This window comes from Takifugu rubripes, chromosome 12, assembly GCF_901000725.2.
Source record: "Takifugu rubripes chromosome 12, fTakRub1.2, whole genome shotgun sequence".
Taxonomy (NCBI): domain Eukaryota; kingdom Metazoa; phylum Chordata; class Actinopteri; order Tetraodontiformes; family Tetraodontidae; genus Takifugu; species Takifugu rubripes.
The window spans coordinates 9,355,450-9,375,136 of record NC_042296.1 but is presented as its reverse complement, the minus strand read 5'-3'; the positions used below and the strand labels follow the sequence as shown (position 1 = coordinate 9,375,136).

At 44.4% G+C, this 19,687-nt stretch overlaps 3 protein-coding genes across 5 annotated transcripts in view; 1 reads left to right on the top strand and 2 right to left on the bottom strand.

Annotated features, from left to right (window-relative positions):
- Positions 1–406: 406 nt before the first annotated feature.
- LOC101074501 (alpha-tubulin N-acetyltransferase 1) lies at positions 407–4,250 on the bottom strand. Of its 2 annotated transcripts, XM_011609353.2 has the most exons (8): positions 4,083–4,250; positions 3,912–3,972; positions 3,192–3,283; positions 3,011–3,068; positions 2,795–2,908; positions 2,326–2,427; positions 1,598–1,643; positions 407–585 (listed from the first exon to the last, which is right to left on the bottom strand). In XM_011609353.2, the coding sequence occupies exons 1-8, from the start codon at positions 4,172–4,174 to the stop codon at positions 578–580; spliced, it is 573 nt and encodes a 190-aa protein (XP_011607655.2). In that variant the 5' UTR covers positions 4,175–4,250; the 3' UTR covers positions 407–577. The 2 variants fall into 2 exon arrangements, with proteins under 2 accessions (XP_011607655.2, XP_029700836.1); XM_029844976.1 differs by having other exon boundaries at positions 407–1,643.
- A 233-nt stretch (positions 4,251–4,483) lies between these two features.
- On the bottom strand, positions 4,484–11,033 carry LOC115246479 (general transcription factor IIH subunit 4-like). Of its 2 annotated transcripts, none has more exons than XM_029844974.1 (15): positions 10,900–11,033; positions 10,220–10,295; positions 10,015–10,138; positions 9,822–9,926; positions 9,021–9,152; positions 8,662–8,847; positions 8,078–8,186; positions 7,193–7,261; positions 7,038–7,121; positions 6,652–6,817; positions 6,186–6,316; positions 6,003–6,050; positions 5,821–5,899; positions 5,271–5,332; positions 4,484–5,162 (listed from the first exon to the last, which is right to left on the bottom strand). In XM_029844974.1, exons 3-15 carry the CDS (start codon positions 10,128–10,130, stop codon positions 5,052–5,054), a joined length of 1,398 nt encoding a protein of 465 aa, XP_029700834.1. In that variant the 5' UTR covers positions 10,131–10,138; positions 10,220–10,295; positions 10,900–11,033; the 3' UTR covers positions 4,484–5,051. The 2 variants fall into 2 exon arrangements, with proteins under 2 accessions (XP_029700834.1, XP_029700835.1); XM_029844975.1 differs by lacking the exon at positions 10,900–11,033 and adding an exon at positions 10,474–10,854.
- A 6,843-nt stretch (positions 11,034–17,876) lies between these two features.
- Positions 17,877–19,687, top strand: part of LOC115251846 (uncharacterized) — a 5,587-nt gene continuing 3,776 nt past the window's right edge. Inside the window, exons 1-5 of the mRNA XM_029845518.1 lie at positions 17,877–17,896; positions 17,957–17,993; positions 18,819–18,932; positions 19,014–19,070; positions 19,388–19,525. Of these exons, the coding sequence (XP_029701378.1) occupies positions 17,877–17,896; positions 17,957–17,993; positions 18,819–18,932; positions 19,014–19,070; positions 19,388–19,525 (366 nt within the window). The remainder of the gene's footprint in view (positions 17,897–17,956; positions 17,994–18,818; positions 18,933–19,013; positions 19,071–19,387; positions 19,526–19,687) is intronic.

Genomic DNA, 19,687 nt, shown 5'->3' with positions numbered 1-19,687 from the left:
AGATGGCTGACCTCGCTGTCCACCTCACAGACCTGATCCCCGCAACGGATTCAGAAGAGGTTGCTAAGGTGGATCAAAAGTAATAAACGTACAGCAATTAAGCTCACCTGAGTAGCACCTGAACTGGCTGGCCCCATCTTCTGTGGTCCAGACGGCACAAGATGAAGCCCACATGGAGACTCTACTGGCTACCAAAAGGTTCAGGACAGCCAGCAAATGAGAAAGAAAAAGGGAAAAGGACAACAAAACAGAAGAGCAGTATAGGATGGAAAATAAACAGGTCAACGAAATGATGGAAGGAAATGAGGATAATAATGGGGGGGGAAAGGTGTTTTTCTGCAGTTTATCGTTATCCTACAGCGGTCGGCACGTCTGTTCGGGGAAAAAAAGCAATCCCAGCTGCTCGTTGTGGTGGCAGATACTTTAATGGGTGTCCAGAGGGGCAAGCAGGCAGGTAAAAGCGAGGACTCAAAGAGAATCTCAGTGTCCATTGTTTTTAACAGCAGCTCCAACATGTCTTCTCCATCTCTGAGACTAAATCAGTGAGGTATTACTGCCCAGTCTTCAGTGCAAGGACCTAGTGAACTTCATCAGAAGAGTCAAATTAGAACAATGAGAGGGGGACGAACCGAAAGGAATGGGTGAGCAGAAATATGAAGAAAAGGGAGAAGACAGAGAGAGACGTCATTCAGAAAGCTGCTGTGACCAGACAAACCAAGCAGGCAGGAGGACGAAGACCGGCTCCGTCACTCTCACGAGGAGCTGACGTTCTTCTTGAGGCCGTGACGGCAGCTGGAACCAGTGATCACAACCAGTTCTGGCTTCACTCGCCGTCAGTGGGAACACAACTGACAACAACCACTATGACTGACACCAAGAGCTGTCAGTCAGTCAGTCAGTCAGTCAGTCAGTCAGTCAGTCTACAGCAGGGATGGACAGCCCAGTCCTAGGGGGGCCGTGATCCAGCTGGGTTTTCCTCAGGCTTTTGTCCACCCTGGAGCTGGCCTTCGTAGGACTGGGCTGTCCAGCTCTGGTAAACAGGAAGTGCAGCGTGTAATCGGACAGCAGCCTTTTTGTTTACAGAAGTCGGAGCCTGAAACCTTTGGGCTCTGCATCATTTACCACATCTGCTAATGAAGAAGGTTCCAGCCAAACTTTTGAGATCAACCAAAACAAAAGCAGGCTGGTTCTGCTGGTGCAGGTCTGGGCCGCCAGGGGCCCCTTACTTAAGTCTCTACAGCCCCCTTCTGGTAGGTTCCTGAAGATTATGGTCTGGACCAACTGCTGGGCTACCAACTACTCCACAAATACAGAAGTAGTGATGTGATAGCTTTGTGTTGTTCCAATGGAATCGGTTCTAGTCCCAGTCCAGTTTTCACCATGTGAGCAGATGAAGTGACAGAATATGAAATTGTGTTTATGTATTTGTCATAAACTGCCTTCGCTCCAGGAGGTTCTGGCTCCGAGTTCTGAAGCAACTTCAGACACTGACTTGTTCAGGACACTACAGCAATAAAAGCGGAGGGAAAGGCCGCGTTGTACTCCGACAGGATGTTCAAAAACAATAAAACCCAACTGAAAAGAGCAAAAATATTACCTGATCTGTTGAGGAAGAAGCTCTTAAACACCACAAAGTTATTTACCCTGCCCAAAGTAAGAGAGGGAGAAAATGAGGCTACTGATGATCATCCACTCATCCATCCACTCATCCATCATCCACTCATCCAACATCCACTCATCCTCCATTCATCCAACATCCACTCATTCATCCATCCATCATCCATCCTCCATCCACTCATCCATCATCCACTCATCCATCATCCACTCATCCATCCATCATCCACTCATCCATCCATCCATCATCCACTCATCCATCCATCATCCACTCATCCATCCATCCATCATCCACTCATCATCCATCCATCATCCATCCAACATCCACTCATCTATTCAACATCCACTCATCCATCATCCATCCATCATCCATCCACTCATCCATCATCCTCCATCCACTCATCCCTCCATCCATGCTTGTGTTATTGTTCTACACTGCTGTTGTGCATCTACACTGAGCAGCTCCCTCACACTGTGTCTGACCAGACTGTCCTGGGAGGTGTCTCCCCCAGGTGTAGCAGCCTGTAGTCAGTCAAAGTTGATACTAAAACACCAGCCCAAATCCATGACCAGCACTATGTGTCTGCTGGCAAAAGATGAAGGGCCATGTCCTAAAACCGCTTGTCTGTCAGCCATCAGAGTCCTTTTGAAGAACACCCCCCCTCAATTAAAAATGGCCTTTTCAAAACTGTGCTGGTGGACAAATAGTACCTGAGGAACATTTTCAGTCAAATGGTAATGATTTGCTAGGAAGGATAGCAATTTAGGAGATGGCCGGTCATAAGCCATCAGAACTGGGTCCAGATTCTTGTCCTACAAAGAGAAAAGAGAAGCCACTGAAACACATGAAGGTATTATTATCCTCATCTTATCCAACTGTCTTTTCCTGCCGTTTGACCACGTACCTTAACTACGTTTTTAAAGCCAATACCCAGTTGTACACATACATGCATCACATTAGATTTTATCTAGATTTCATCATATTTGTGTGATGACGCATCATAACAGATGGGTTAGTAAGAACTTAACACTTTCCAAATGTGCTTGTTTTATCTACAGTAGCTGCTGGTAAAATAATTCCAAGCTGGGTGTGAAACCCAAGAACATGACCAATGCTGCACCAAAGCCAGAATTACTTCATCTACATCAACCACTATAGCAGGAAAGCCCAATTGTTCACCTGCAGCATGAAGTCAAAGACCTCTAGTCCATAACCATGTCGCTGTAGGCTTTCCACAATGTAGAAATCCAGAACACAAAGGGGCTCCGCTTCGACGTGAACACTCTGGAGATCCTGAACACAAGACAGAGGGCATACTTCCAGAATTTCAAACAGAACATCTGAAAGCCAAACCACCATCCTGGGGACAAAGCAATAAGCGACGTGGTGACTCACAAGCAGGAACAACTTCTTGTATCCGATCTTGAGAAATCCTGTGACAACACCTCGTCCTCTGCATACAAGGCAAGAACAATTAATAGACCTGCCAGAAAACACTCAACAGAATAAAATACAGAGTGTATGTATCTATCCAGGCATCTATGCTTAGCAGATATACAGATGTAAACACACAGACCCGTTGCTCTCGCCATCTTTTAGTAGATAAAGCTGGTGTCTCTGCGACTTCATCTTGGATGCACTTGTGACAGGTGCTGGAAGCTGCTGGGCCTGTGGAAGAACAACACTGCACCAACTTTCATTATTTCATTAACTTATTTTAACTCAGATCAAATCAAGAGAGCTTGCTCTTGAAAGCTGTGACCTCCTTCAGGACAGGTGGGACAAACTGGACAGATGGACAAACAGCAAAATGGAACATTTTAGTGACCAAGTCACCGAATTTCAGAGACTTTGTGGATCGGCAGAACAACCAATCAAACATGTAAAGGCATAAATAAATAATCCAAATAAAAAGGAAAGATCCTATTAATACATCAGTACTTACAGAGCTAAGACTTTTATTTTGAAAAGTCCTGCACAGCAAATTACACAATTAGCAAAATGGGTTTAAATACCAATACTTAATGCTTGGATTTCAATTTCTAAATGAAAACATGCCCAGAAATAAATGTTATAACAACATCACAAACAATTTGTTCAGGACATGACATAGTTCTGCACTAAAATTGACTCATTAGTCATGATCAACATCAATGATCAGCCAAAAACAGCAATACAAACATAATAAATCTACAGCGGTTGTCGCGGTTATGAACCCAATGACAGTGTGAGGCATCCCATTAGATCCGGAGCTGAGAATCAGTGTCATTAGAAAAGGGATTCCAACTATATTTACCCTCGCCGACGCCTTCCCGAGTTCATCAATAACTGTAGCACAACAAGCCTGAAGGTCGGGCCTGCAAACATAAACAGTGCAACAGTGCGACGCGAGTACGAATCCGGGTCCTTCCTTTGTCAGTCACTCTGTGGTAAAGCTGAGATGGACAAACTAACAGATCCAGCTTACCTCCCAGCAAATTTACCACCTGCCTCAAGCGTGTGGTCTAAGACGGAGATCCTCTCGGGGAACAGCTGGTTAATATCGAAGGGAAACTCCATCGTCTATCCTAATAAACTCCACCGCGTTAATAACCGACACAAAACGTTGCTCTTCTTCTATGAAAGCGTCATCCTCCTCTTCTTCTTCGAAATAATCAGCTGGTGCAAACTCAAATGCGCGTCATCGCCACCTACTGGTCAGGAGGACTCTCGTCACGCTGCTCCTAACGATAACTTTATTTAAACAACTGGACTCACAAAGTTTTATCCCGGCGCGCGGCTGCAAACTAAGTTGGCACAATACAATAGGGTAACACACGCACACACACACACGCACTACCCGCCCTCCCCAAACAAGCACACACATCTGGATGTCTCAATCAAGTTGTGTTTATTTCTATACCTCATCAAAATCACCCTAGATGAGCCAAGTGCTGCCCAGGAACCAACCCTCGGCTTACAAACGCAAGTCAATTACAGAGCAAGGAAAAGCTCGAACCATTTCAAAACATGTAAATCAACATAAGAGAAACATTAAAATAAAATATTTCCACAGGTCGGGAGCAGCCGCAGCAGAAGCTCTGGCAGCACCACTTCTGCCTGGAGCAGGAAGGTGCTACAACTCTGACAGGTTCTCAGTCACAGGTGAATGGAAGCCTGGAGAGATGTGGTGTGGTCCCACTTTCTCTTCCCAGTGAGGAGTCGTGCATTGTGAAGCTGCTGGAGACGATGGAGCCGGGTGGTTCTACTGTTCTTCAGAGCACATCTATTCAGAACCATGGGTTCTTATTACATCGTCAGATTCACGACATCCACATCACTTATTCCAACAAGTTAAATTGAAACCAGTACAAACAATTTTATTATATTCTCGCGTTGCAACACAGAAGCGTGTGAAAGTCTGAAGCGGCGGTCCTCGGCTCCTCCAGTCCTCAGCTTACATTTGGGACTTTTGTCGTTTCCAGAATTTCTTGACTTCGCTGTGTCCCCACAGCGTCACCACCATGACCCTGTGAGCCGCGTCCTGCCACACCAGACAGCCCAAGCTCTGCAAAACATGGAACAACGGCTTTCAGAGAGCGTTCAGCAGGAACTAGAGGAGGTTTCCACACCGACATGCTGAATAGAACTATGAAAAGTCTAAAATGCTGCCGACCTTGGCTCTGTCTCTCAGCACCTCAAAGTCCGTTTGGGACAGGAACTGGTTATAGAGCACTCCTGGAGACAGGGACAGGAAGAGACACAGAAAGGACGAGCACAGAGCTGATTATCGCTGGGTTCAATGATACATCTTATTAACTTCATTGCTTCCTGTCAGGATGTGCTGAGGATGAGGGGAATTATGAGGTCCAATGGCTTATTTTGATTTATTTCTGCCCTTTTCAGAATGTTCACCACTTAGTGCTGCCTTTAAGGGGACCTGCTGGGATTCTGCGGATCTGGAGCTGGTTCGAGCGGTCAGGTCATGGATGATTATTACCTGTGGTCCCAGGGTTCAGCTTGCTGTACAAGTGAAACTACGTTACCATTTCCAGCACTGACAGTTGGGGCTGATGTTTGTGAACCTCTAAACACACTCAGCCCACCAGGAGTTGGCTGTGACTGGATGAAAAACCTGCTGCCTTACTTCCACCCAGGTGGTGGTGGGTTTCCTTGGGATTTCACTCATGCAGGGCACAAATAAAGCGGGATGGAGGCTTGCTCACCTTCTGTGAACTGCAGCCGATCTCGCTCCAGCTCCCACAGTCTGATTTGATCCGTTATTGTTGGAGGAAGAAACGGAGTCTGAATCGGAGACACGGAGAAGGGCCAAACACGTGTTATTATGCACAATATTAACCTCTTGTCATTATTACGGAACACTGATGGATCAAGGGTTAGCTCTGACCTGTCTGAGCATGACAGGATGAGCCCTCGTCCTCAGGAAGTGGATAATCTGACAGGAAAAAGACCATTACTACCTTCAGGGGGACGGATGGTAGCGATGCACAGACGCGCTCCATTTAAAAAGGTTGCATTTACACTCATGACATACACTCAAAACATCCTTGTATGTGACCCAGGACTGTACCTGCTGAGCAGTGATACCGTTGGCTATGGCCTGTTGTACTGACTCCCTGGTCACCTGGGCAACCACCACATTTGGGAAGCGATACAACATTTCACTGAACAAAGCAACCAAAGCAATCTGAAGTTCTGAATCTGTGGAAAACAGACACCCAAAACACAATTAATACACAATCATCCATCCATTGATGTGTACATACCAGTATATGTATATGTGTGCTTTTATTGTTAGATATATAAATGTGTGTGTGTGTTTGTACACATACACACACATATATCCCTACTAATCTCTCTAATATCTCTCTGATCATGGCTAGCTTGTCTGCAATAACATTTTGTGATGATCTGAAATGTTTCAGTGTGGTAAATGAGTTCCAACCCTGTCAAGAAGGGGTCAAATGCATCCGGTCAGCAGTCAAGATGAAACACGCAGCAGATATTAGAAGAGCGAGTGTCACATTTAAACCTACTGGTGTAAGCGTAGATGCGGTAGTTTGTTTCTACCACGATGAAGCCAGAGTCACCAGAACCAGGAGTTGAGGCCAAGCTGGCTGTGGGGGTGTGCAGGGAGCTGCTGGAGTCGCCTGTGGCTAGTGTGATGGCCAGTCTGGTGGGATAGTAGCGCCGAGACTTCCTCTGATGGGAAATATTACAATGTCTAACACGAAGATGCAATATCAACGGCATATAAAGATTTACTCATCCATGACGGTGATAAAGCTTTGCTGCTGATCTACTCATGAACTCACACCTTTACTTATCCACTCACTGGGGTAGCTACTCTATGACCCCGTTCAAGACAAAGCTTTGATTTTTGTGTGTTGGTTCCACTAAAGTTGACCGGGCAATAGCTCACCTTTCTCTGAAAGACAAGTCCAAACTCCCGTAAGTGCTGCAGGAAGGTCAGCAATGAGTCGCTCATGCCCTCCACTGAATAATCCTGAAAGAGCAGAGGCCAAAACCTTCTCATTCTGCTTCTAGCATAGAGGAAACTAGCAAATGTGCACTTACTCTCCCAAGAGTAGAGAAACTAAGCTGGAACAGGAATGACAGGATCTCCACTAGATCCATTCCTCTAGACTGCAAGACAAGACAAGAAGATGGAGATCCCTATTTGAAAAGAGCAACAGGAGCCAGGGAGGATCTCTGAGAGCAAACCCAGAGCAAACTCCAGCTTTGAGCCCAAGTTCAAAACAGTGCATTTACACGGCCCGAGTATCCCGGTTTGATCGATCATATCCTGATTTCAGGACATGCTGGATTCACAAACATGGTTATTAAGCTACCTGGAGAATTCTGAAAATTTGTGTCTGACAGCTGCGACTGTCAGCAAACAGGACATTGGAGCGATTTCTTCCTATAAGAAACAGGTTAAACCTGATTCCATGTTTGACGGTACCGGAATGCTGAGCCAAGTCGGTGCTAAACGGGCTGTTTTCCTATCACAGTCGTTTCTGCCGCCTTCTGTTGCTACTGGTGACCTGCTACAACTGGATGCTAATGTTTAAAAGAGCCCAACAGTGGTCTGATTCTGACAGAAACTGGAATTATCCTGCAAACAGGGAACTGATGAGCAGGTTTGATCAATATCTCAAATATGATCGTTACCACGGAAACGCCCTGCTAGATGAAACATCCAGAACGAGATGATAAGAGTTGTCACTGCTGTACTTAAAAGCCGATGTTTGCTTGCGGTGTTATTGTATCAGAATGATTGACAATCAGTGAAGCATTGGAACGTCTCAGTTCAGTGAGGCGCTCAGACTCCAGGGAACGGTAAAACAGCTAAAACAGCTTCCTGAGCCATCCCTCAGGGGGCTTCTTTTAGCTTTTATTACCTTCTCCTGATGAAGTGGTAACCCGGTAACCTAAAGCTGTGCTGCTCCGCTCACATACCTGAGCAGTTTTCAGGTACTGGAGGGTGAAGTACCAGAGCTGGGAGGCCGTGTCCAACAGGAGGAACTGGAAACCAGCTGAGGTGATGTAAGGTGGCTCCCCGGCTTCACTACAACACAAGAGCACAGAGCACTGCGGCACACGCGAAGAGCCTGGACCAAACACATGCACGCGCGCAGATTTCCAAAGGGTTTGGTTTGTTAAATCTGTCACACAGACATCTGTGGGACAGGTTACTGGACATCTGTGTGGATGTCTGGATGCTCTACTGAGCAGAACATACAGAGCAGATCTGACCTTCTACAGCCAGATGTAAGTCATGAAACAAAACTGACTGTTTACTGACTGTTATCATTTCAATTCAGCCCTCCTGCTGCTCTATTTTTACTGCTACCTAATTATTATTTACCTGCCTAATATCTAGTTGTATCCATTTCCCTCTTTTATGTCCGCAACTATTGTGGTGAAATGTCTTTTGACCACTGAAATCAGCCCCATGAGATCTTACAGAAGCAGTTTAATGTTGCAGGTTCAGCAACAGATCAAACATCTTTCCTGCACAACAAAGACAATAATATTTGTACCTTTTCATGAGGCCTGCGTGAACCAGCAGCTGCGCCAGGTCTTGACTGACGGCAGCGCAGGGTGAACCCACCATGAAATGCAGGATGACCTCCCAGCGCTCTGTGGCGTAACGGTCCAGGCTGCCGATGTCCCGGGCGTGGCGATCTGGACCCAGAGTGCCTCCTTCGTCGGCCCATGCTCTGCCCCTGTCATCAACACAGATGCCAACACAGCGTCGGCTCTCTGAGCAGCATTTCCATCTCAGAACTCTACTGCTGGCCTGAAATCGGACCAGTCTGACTACATCTGGATCCAAATGCACAACTGGTAAATAATGGGAGGAATTGCTTCTAAACTAAGAAAATGGTGGAAGAGTTACCCTCCAAGCAAGGCAATCTTTAGGTTATCTTTAAAGACTGGATTCAAAATGTATCCTTGTAGACCTCCTTGCAGATGCTGACTGTGCCAAAGGCGAAGTCCTGCCAGCACCGACACACATTCATCGTGATCCCTGCAAGACACAACCAAAGGTGGAACAGGATTTGGAAAAATTCCTATTCAGCCAAGTCAGGAGGGTTAGGGTTAGAAAATAAAGAAAATAATTTGCTTTATTGAAAGTTCTCTCTCTGAGGCATTTCCCTCACTTTTATTAGGTTAATACTGAATGTGTTATAACCCTAAACGATGCCTCTCTGTGCATAATGAGTAGAAAGAAACTGTTTTATGACACCTTGAACACACATAGCAGATGACGCTAACACTGATGTGGTTCTGTCTCATGTGATACAAGTGCAGAGCTTCTACTACTACAACTACTAGATTTTGTTATTATCGTTATTAGTGTTATTATTATTCATATTATTACTATAACAGTAGTGATAACTATTATTTATCTGGTGTATTTCTTTTGGAATGTTGTCATCAGGAAAGCCCTGCCTGATAAAAGCTACAGTCTGCTAAAGCTTAAAATAACAGATTTGATTTTTAAAAGGATAATATTTGTGAGCATTGTCTGAACTTGCAAATAACATAATAAAAGGGCAAATAAACTACCATTACGTATTTATAGCACGATAAACAGAATTAGCTTCTATCAAAAACAATGACTGAACATCTTTCAAATCTTTCAATTTTATGCTGATATCAATTGTCTCCATTTTCCACATGAATGATAACTCACTTCTGATTGTCTTTGTTGACCCATAATGACACGGCTGCCTGGGGGAGCGGCTGGTCGAGGAACAGCATTCGCATCACAAAGTTCTTTGCCAGAGACGGCAGTTCTCTGCAGAGAATTAAAGATGTCAGAAACGGCTTAACATTGACAAAAGCTCTCACCACACGACTGCATGCATGTGCCTTGGCCTTGATACCTGTAAACAGCCAGACATGTTGCTGGATGGTTGTAGAGTCTGTCCAAAATGTCAGGACTCAACTCTTTGAGGTATTGATGCAGATTCTTGCACTGCAGTTGAACATGCAGCTTCATTACCAACCCTAAAAATGACCAGGTTAGGGTGCATTTTCAGAACAAAATTCAGATTTACTCAGATGTACAGGGTAAACATTCCAGGGTACCTTGGGAACTACAGTGAGAGCTGTTGGGTTATGGGGCTGGGCCTGGATTCATCTGATTAGCAGGACCTGGGATGGGCTGTGGGTCAGAGCACATTAACAAACATGAATCCATTAGGTTTTAAAGGGATTTATCCACACCTCTGAGGTTGGGCAATAGCCGTGCAGTTAAGGTTGAGGGTAGTCAGTAGATACCAGCTGAACAATATAAAGACACACAAGGTTATTCTATACATCATGTGGTTTCAAGATCACACCTTGGTCTTGATCCTTAGAAGATCAACGATCCCTTCTTCATCATCACTGCTCTCTAAAATTTTAATCTTATTTCTTGTCATATTTCCCTTTAAACTTTACCCTCTCCCCCCACGCCTGTTTGTTCCACTGGAACTAGCACTTTTAGCTTTTCTATCAAAACCTACTGAACAGCAAACAGTAAATCAATATAGTCATTTGGCAACTCGTAAATAGCCGTTTAAACAAGAGACTGTAGAGAAATGTGACACCTGTTCTTTCTATCAAACACAAATAAGACTTTAGCAGCAACATTTACATTGTGTAGTTTATCAAAACACTACCAGCCAACGCCGCGTGCGGGGGACCAAACGTATATATTTAGTTGTTGGGTTGGGATGTGCTAAATAATACTACGAACAGGTGTATTTAAAAAAATCATGATTTACCGTAAAAAACGAAAAACATTTTCAAATTTTGAGCCTCAATTTTACATATGATAAACTGCTTGTACAAGTTTATCACCGGCGCATCCTTTTCTTTGGCAGCTATGTCATGTGACCCACGATCCGCTCTCTGATTGGTCCTGTTCTTCTTCACTTCTTCATGCAAAGTCTTCAGAAAACAGTGACGGGAACCATCACCACCTGCTGGCCATTAATATGTACTGAGTAATTTTGGCTGACGTTCTGGATTCTGGTGGAAAGAGGACTTTTGGTCTTCCAAAGATCAGAGCACACTTTTGATTGTAATTTTATTTGTTACGTTTTGCAGAATGTTTTATCTATCAGACTTTATGAAGATGTTTTTTTCCAAATAGAAGAAAAAAGTGATCTTTTAGTTTTGGACTAAAAAATTCCTTCAATCAAAAGGAAGTCCAGCAGCCTATAATGTAAATGTTTGAATAATTGTCCACCCTGAATGTGAAATATACATATTTTTTTAAACTGCTTCAGCTGTAGCTCTGATCTGGATTACTATATTGTTTTAGGTCACTGTGGCCTCGTAGTTTAGAGTCACGATGGCTCTGTTTTTTTTGAAGAATGAGATATTTTTGTTCAATTCACTGGTAGAACCTTGACACTAAATCCACCAATCTCCATTAAAGATATGAGAAGAAGACATCGCGTTCTTGGGTGACCACTGAGCTTGATTAACTGTTCAGTTGTGTGTGTAGGTTCGTGAGTAATCGTTGCTCTAAATTCTTGTTAAAATCACTACTAAACAATGTTAAACTCATAGATCATTGATGACTCGTAGTGCGGTCACTCCATTTTATTAAATTACAAGGCTGAAGCAGATATAGACGTACAGCTGGAAGTGCTTGAGCTCTTGGTAGAGTCCACGGCCTTCACCATCATGTGACCTTTCTGAAATAAAGAACAATACAAGTTACATCTCCTCAGCCTTTTTTCACAACACTTCAAACCCAAACAAGGAAGCCAGAGAAGGAAAGAAACAGATTAAAAAGAAACAGCCCACATTCAGCACCTTTCATAACCTGCTTGAACTTATTTCTTTGTCCCTTTCAGGGTCACACGGAAGGTGCACATACGGGCGAAGGCAGGGCCTTGTGGGAGCATTTGTGGGTTTGGTACCTCGCTCAAGGGCACCATTCCCCATCACAGAACACCTTTCACGTTTTGTCCTCACCGGGGCTTGAACCGAGATCCCGCCCCTTCTCAGTCCAGTCCCAGACAGACTTGAGCTACACCCCGGCCCAGGCATCAACGTGGCCCCCAGTAGCACCACAGCGAACCCTTGTGTTTGGTTCCATCTGTCTTTGGACACCCATTCAGCACCTTTTGAGCTCCACCAGAAACGGTCCTCAGAGCCCCTACATCTGCTCGGATGCTGACGAGAACCAGGAAGAGAGATCTCATTAGTCCAGTGGCTTCTCTATTTTGGTTCCCTATTGGCCCTTCACCCTTCTCATCTAAATCAACTCTTAATTCCTCATTTGTTCTGGCATCTATTGCACCTCTGTCCATCCCAGTGTACATAAAGGTGACCGAGAACTGAGCTGAGGTGGAGGTCGGTCCTGTGTGTCTGTGCTTGTCACATCCGGAAGCAGCAGCTGGGATGGAATCCTGATGTGCTCTCCTCTGTCATTGTTGCGTTTCCAACAACAACTCCTCACTATAAACCAGTCCAACACCGTGATGTTACTGGTTTCCTTCTGTTTGTGATAGGATCAAACACAGTTTGTGTCTGTCAGTATCCGAGCTGAGCTTCGGGAAATGGGCAGAGAAGCAGGTCTGACAGCGGATCTCCAGCCCGACACGCAGCAGCTGTTGCGCAAAAAGAGCGTGTGGAGGCGGAACAGCTTTCCCGCATTCCTGTGGCAGCTCCAGCCCTCCAGCTCTGGCCCAGTTTGAATACCAGCAGCTCCATTGGTCCTGGCGCCGTGACGTTTCTCCGTCTTCGGCTTCTCTTCCCAGATCTGTTCTCCTGAGCTGAAGGCTGGCTGACAGGGAGGATCCCGGAAGGCTGGCATTTTCTGAGCAGGGCCACAGAGGCGACATCCGCAAGTCTAGCAGAGACCCGCAAAAATGACGCAGGTAAGAAACCATCCCTAATCCGCTGCTAAAAGAAGAAGAAGAAGCCCGCAGCTGAGAGTCCAGCTCGACTTGCTCAATCTGCTGTGGCTTTTTGGAACTTTGAAGCACTCAGATTTCTCCAGGGTTCAAGAACTTCAGAGCAGTTTTTCTTCTCCTCAAATCCGGATCTGTCTGTCTGGTCTGTCTGTCTGTCTATCTATCGTATCTATCTATCTATCTATCTATCTATCTATCTATCTATCTATCTATCTATCTATCTATCATTGTGCTCATTTTTCTGTTCTCCAGCTGACTTGGTGACGTCTCATCTTTCTCTTCTTTCTTTCTTTCTTTCTTTCTTTCTTTCTTTCTTTCTTTCTTCTTCTTTCTTCTTCTTTCTTTCTTCTTTCATGAAAAGAGCGAGGTGGTTTTTTCGGACCAGTTATGCAGCCACTTAGGCGAATGTGTTGGACTCGTTCTGCTCACAGACGATACTTGTGAGGCATTTGTGTCACCTCGGTGTTTCTTTCTTCATTACATGTATACATGTGCACACACACGCACACACATATATATGTGTATATATGTAGAGAGAGAGAGAGGACACGTTCCTGTGGATTTAGACTGGTTGCGTGAGTTTCAAAGACAACCGGAAGTTGCTCCTGTGTGAGATCAGGGCGTGGATGCCCACGAGGATCCTCTGCAAAGGTTTGGGAGAGTTGTCCTGTCCACGTGGACACAAGAAGACAATTTTGTCTTCAGGACTGGGACAGCACATGGGTATTTGGGGGGTTCTATGTGCTCAGGGCCTTTTAAAGAAACATGGTTGGGCTGTTCTCTGCTCAGAACATTGAAGGATTTCACTGATGAACCAGACTTAAATCCCTGGAACAGATCAAAATCAATCCTGATCTCTAAGACTGAGAGAAAAAGTTTACTGAATTTTCTTAAGAAGATGAAGAAAGAATAAGTTGTCATGACTGGAGCTTATGTGCACGTCAGCATAGAATCAAGCCATTTCAGATCGCCACGAAAGACGCACGAGCAAGTGTGACATGATCATCTTGTGTCCTTTCCTCTCTAGAATTCCACCCTGGAAAATGCCATCAGCACACTGGTCAACCAGTTCCACTCAGCTTCAGCCGACAATGGTGCCACGCTGAAGAAGGATGAGTTCAGAAGTCTTCTGTCTTCTCAGTTGCCTAATCTGGCCAAGGTAATGGACCTGGTAACCTGGAAATGTCCTGGAATAGAAGCCCCACCCAATTCTTTTATCGGCCTGCCTTTGTGTTATTCATAGTTTAAAGTGTGGGATAGTTGTGTTGTAACTACACTGGATTGTTCTGGAAAAGAGACTTTAATCTCAACCAGAGTCTGACTGCTTAACTGAAGGACCCAGACGAAGGCGATTACAACCCAACTGCTGTAAAGGGTCAATAAAAACATCGTTCTGGAATCTCATAAATTCATACTTTCTTCTCAAGTCAACACGAACGGCGTATCAGATGTGAGCACAGAGTTATGTTAGCATTCGTGGACGATATCAGCTAATTTAGAATTTGGTGTGTAGCAATAAATAAGTACGAACCACTTGGAGACGAACTGGAGAAAAGAAGCTGAGAAATCTGCCACAAACTGCCTTTCAGAAAAAGGCTCATCGATGTGATGCTGCAAACTCAACTTTATCACCATCTCCAGGGTAGAATACCAGCAGGGAGGAGGCCAAAGGTCAAACCTAGAAGCTCGTGCTTCTGTGGTGGGGGGGGGGGGTGTTCCCTGTATGGAACAGGAACACGATTCATCTCTCCCCTTATCAGTGCCCGCTTCATCAGCTCTTCATGACGAAAATCACAACTGTTGTGGAGAACATCAATACATATCAAGGAATATTTGTTTGTAGTTCTTTTTTATGACAGAGAATTGTGTCTTTGTGTTGTCAGGGGTTTGGAACAGACCAAGGCTTCGGTGAAATCCTGCGCAATATGGGTGTCGGTGATGGTGAGGGCATTTCTTTCAAGCATTTCTGGAATTTAATCCAGTCCTTGGCCTCCAAACAGTACGGCACTTTGAGCAGCCAGATGGGTTCATCATGCAACTGCATTCTCCTGTGAAGAGAAAGAAATGGAAGAGACGCATATCTTTGTCCTCCTGAAGGCTTACGACATGCAGATAGTGCAACTTTTTTTACCATTAACCTTTGAAATGATAAACCACTGACAGGTTTGCTCTTCTTGCTCATCGCACTTGATCTTCTTAAGTTGATCCCTAAATTTAACACCATCACATTGTCTCAGATCACATCTTTCCAATCTTGGGGGGGGGTACTAATTTTGGCTCTTATATATATATATATATATATTATAATTTACATCCACAATATTGCATCACGTTTTGCATAGCTTTTCAAATCAAAAATAAAATGTCTAATTCGACAAGAGAAATACACTTTTTCTGTTTGATGCCATTTTGAGTTCCTGTTGGCTAAAAAAACAGCAGAAATGACGACATGTCGTTTGTATTTTGCCATTATTTTGACAGTAGTAATGCTTGTCGCTGTCACCACATGTTTTTTTGTGTGTTTGTGTTTTATATTGAACTGTACTCCTACTCTGGCACCTTTAAAAGCACGTAATAAGAAGAATCACCTGGATTTCACATGTTTCTTTTTCTAAATTTAACTGAGAAAATGATGACGAAGACAATGAGCAGTGGTGGGGGAGGCTACAGGCTTCTGGACATCAGCAACCCTCTCCATTATCCTGGAGCCGATGGGACGCAGGAGCTGATGTATGATCACAGCTTGTGAAACAGCTTGTTGAGGCAATGATGGAAATATTACAGTCGGTCCGGTTCAAACAAACATCTGGGTCTTCTGCAGCTTCATTGGTCCACTTCCCTTTTTTAAGTTCACACCACAGGGTAAAGAATTTCTGTCTGTATGGAGAAAATCAGGTGCAGCACAGCTGACCGCTGGCTCCCAGAGGCCACAATGGAGGGGTACAGGGACCCGTTTGGAAGACCGAAGGACACACTGTGACTCCTGCACAATACAGGAATATTTTTAGACTGAAGTAGGGAAATTCATGTGTTTTCAGCTGACCAGGAGGCTTCATAGGAGGAAGGTGCTGCCTTCACGGTCACATAAAACACCAGCCATCTTTCAATTCATGTCCATTCATCTTTATTTATTGTCAATTTACTGTTACAGTCATATTTTCTCCAGCTGCTCTACAGGATCCCAGGTCTGACCCCCAATAAGCAACAGTGGCAGGGAAAACCTCCCCTTTAACAGGAAGAAACCTTGAGCTGGACCAGGCTCATGTGGGGGGGACCCTCCTGCTGATGGATAGCTGGGTAGAGGGGGAGGATAGGTAGAGGAGAGAATAGGCATAGGGTCGGTGGGGTCAGAGGTCAGCAGGTCAGAGTACGGCTATGAAGGTGGCGATAGCTCTTTCACAGCCACATCATCAAAAGGAACAGAAACGACAAAAGAAAAACATTCCATATTCCATAAAACAGTGAGCCCATGATGGAAAAGAACTATAGAAAGAACTGCTACAGGTAGGTGTCTAGTTGGCATTTGATTGATTCCCACATTGATTTCATCAGTGCTAATCGGAACATTTCTTTTTCTCAATGTATTTTATTTGTGCATTATTTCTTTAGGGAGCCTCTTGAGATCAAATCTCTTTCGGAGGGAGGTCTAGGTGAGATAACAGCCCATAATATAAATAAGAGAGGAAGAACAGAGCATAACAAGACAGAGAGACAAACCTGAGAAAAGAGAAAATGACAATTCAAGAGAATAGACCCGACAGAGCCGCCATCTAGCGGCGAGAAGGCATATAGCAGATATACGTTTAGCCAGGTGTTACATGAAGTCCAAACTCGATAAAAAAGAGTAATAAAAAATCATTTCAATCTTAATAAAGATTCATCTTTAAGTGTCATATCTGGGGGAACAACATGGCAGTGAAAGAGGTGTCCAACTCTGTAGGAGTCTTTCATCCGATGGAAAAAACGAGATAAGAAAGAAGGTCCAAGATTTCCTCTTCTGAGTAGAGTTCATATTATCAGTGCTTCGTTTCTTATAATTCAGACAGTAATCGAACCGTGTGGAGGGAGCAGTAGGTCCCTAAATCAAGGCAAGATGTTTTGGATCTATGATAATGACGATGATGATGAGGATGAGGATGATGATGATGATGATGCGCCTCCTGTCCCGTCCGCAGTGGGCGGAGGTTCGGGAAAGTCACCGCTGCAGTGCTGCAGACCTGCAGCGAACCTGCCGCAGTCTCCACTCTGACCGAACATCGAGCTCAACCGGGCCGGACCGACTGCAGGTAGGTCCCGATGTTCTCTGCTTTTCCTCAGAACAGCACAGGCACAGAATGTGGACGCGCATGCAAATCGACTATTATCGATCTATGGGACAAACTCACCATCGGAATTCTGCAAAATGTATTGTTTTATTGATGATTGAGTAATAGCTGCTGACTTAACCAGACAGGACATTTGGGAATGCGGAGTCGAAGAAGTGCGCGAACAACATATGGAAATATAAACAAATTAAAGATGTAAAATAGATGAATAGTACCATAAATATTGACCCTAAAGATGTTAAATCTCAGATCTCATTAAATAAAACATAAACCTTCCCTCCTGTGACTCAGGAATTCTTGATGCACACACACACACACACACACACACACACACACACAACACACACCACACACATGTTGTGGCAATTTTCTCCTGGACAGTTATTTTCTTCTCGTTTACACGTGCAAACGTGCCTGTGTCCTTAGGATGGCTGCCGAAGACAAGACCTCACGGAGCCTGCAGCCAGGAACCTCTCCCCTGGCCAGCTGCAGTCTCTCTTCAAAATGGAGCCCAAAACTCTGGGGTGAGCCAAGAACAGATGAGTCAGCAGTCAGGGGCCCGCCTGCTTCCAGCATTCACACAGCCAGCATCATCTCCCGGTTCAGGAGAAGAACGTCAAAGTGAGATGATGCAGCAGTCCAAATGGGACTCGGCACTTCAATTGAAGCTCCTCCCTCATATCATATTAACGACAACTTCAGATGTACATTCAATCAATATACATTAGTATCCATAAATAGGGCAGGCGTGTGTAACTGTTGTCCTTAGCATGTAGGCCTAAAACTGATGATGCTGTTAGCTTCTCCAGGGAGGATGGAGCATGGCCTCTGGTGACCTTGTAGGTCAAGAGAAGTAGTTTAACATCTATTCTGGATTAAATGGGCAGCCAATAAGGAGCAACCGGCACAGGAGTCATGTGATTAATTCCTGCCTGCAATTACAGAAGTTGTCAAACAAAAAACTTGTTTGGTTGACACTTGTAGTCACTTCTGCCATCTTTGAGTTCTTCTTGTGCTTTTATTTATTAGAGTTTTGATCCTTACTACTTGTTCCTAGTGTGCACTGGTAAAGTCCATGATGGAGACCTCTCATCTTCTGTTGCAGCCTGTTGTGGCTGTTTTACTGAATGTGTTGTATTGCGACAGTCAGGCTCATTTCTAGTGGTTCCTGGTAGAGAAATTTCGGGTGCAAGTCAGAATATGTGTGGACATGAGCAGCTTGGTGGAGGTCTGAGCCCTGCCAGTGGTTTTCTGACTAGTTTCTTTGTCTGCTGCTGTTCTGGGGCTGAGTCTTGTGACTATATACTATATACCATATACTCAAGGTGGGAGGGCTCCTGGATAATGTGGTTTGCTAACCTACATGTTAAATATACTGAAGAAAGAGTTCTGAGAGGTAGTCCTATGAACCAATTTTATCTTAACTTTATCTTCTTTTTCTTTCAGGCAATCCAAATCATCATTGCTGCTTTGATTCTCTGTCTCAGTGCCTCTGTCCTCCAGATCCACGAGGTCCACTTTACAGGAGATGTGGCCCTTTTCCTCGTCGTTGTCATACAGGTCAATTAAACAGGAATAATACATACACAGTAATAATCGTATTGAAATGATATAACTAAAATGTAATATAACCCCCCCCAGGTGACTTTATCTGGTTCAGTGCTGGTCCACTGTGGAAGAAAACCTTCTCTGTTTTGGGTGAGTTAAACCTCACATATCCCTGTCTTGTCTAGCAGATCTCATGTCCGCTGTTATTGTAAGGGTTAGATGACAAACAATGCTATTCATTAGTTTTGAAAAATGTGCATAACCAAGAGATTAGCAGTTTCTAAAGGGGCGTGGAGTTTGGCCAAGGCTATGAAATGAGTAGCCTTTGTAAATCAGCCCACAACCACCTTCCCCTTAGACACAGAAACACACGCGGAAACCCTTCGTTTTTACCAAAAATAAAGCTCTGTGTCTCTGTCCTTCCTTGCTTAAATGGCTTCCTGCTTTCTTACAATTGTGCACAACAGGTCAAATGTATGCTGGTGCTGCACCTCATCAGTGCTGCATTTGCCACTGCTGCCCTGGGTCTGATGTCCAAACACCTCCCCTATCGCCAGGATTCGTACCACTGTGAACATTGCCGCAGGCTGGAGCTGCACGCAGTGGTATTTTGGTTTGAATTCACATGGCTAATATCTGAAGTGTGCTTATTGGATTATATTTTAACAAGATGAATTGGTTAATTATTCAAAAATGAATCTTTACAACCAAATGTTTGTGGTAAAAGTGACATTTGGTTTCCTTTTTAAACGCAAGTCTTGTCTGGT

Excerpts from the sequence above, each read along its gene's own strand:
- LOC101074501 (XM_029844976.1), bottom strand. The coding sequence starts at position 4,174 with ATGGAGTTTCCCTTCGATATTAACCAGCTGTTCCCCGAGAGGATCTCC. Across the intron at positions 3,069-3,191 it reads AAAGATGGCGAGAGCAACGG|AGGACGAGGTGTTGTCACAG; the intron begins GTCTGTGTGTTT and ends CCTTGTATGCAG. Across the intron at positions 1,644-2,325 it reads TGACTGAAAATGTTCCTCAG|GTAAATAACTTTGTGGTGTT; the intron begins GTACTATTTGTC and ends ACTTTGGGCAGG.
- LOC115246479 (XM_029844974.1), bottom strand. The coding sequence starts at position 10,130 with ATGAAGCTGCATGTTCAACTGCAGTGCAAGAATCTGCATCAATACCTC. Across the intron at positions 9,153-9,821 it reads GTCAACAAAGACAATCAGAA|GGATCACGATGAATGTGTGT; the intron begins GTGAGTTATCAT and ends TGTGTCTTGCAG. Across the intron at positions 8,187-8,661 it reads CACGCAGGCCTCATGAAAAG|TGAAGCCGGGGAGCCACCTT; the intron begins GTACAAATATTA and ends CTTGTGTTGTAG.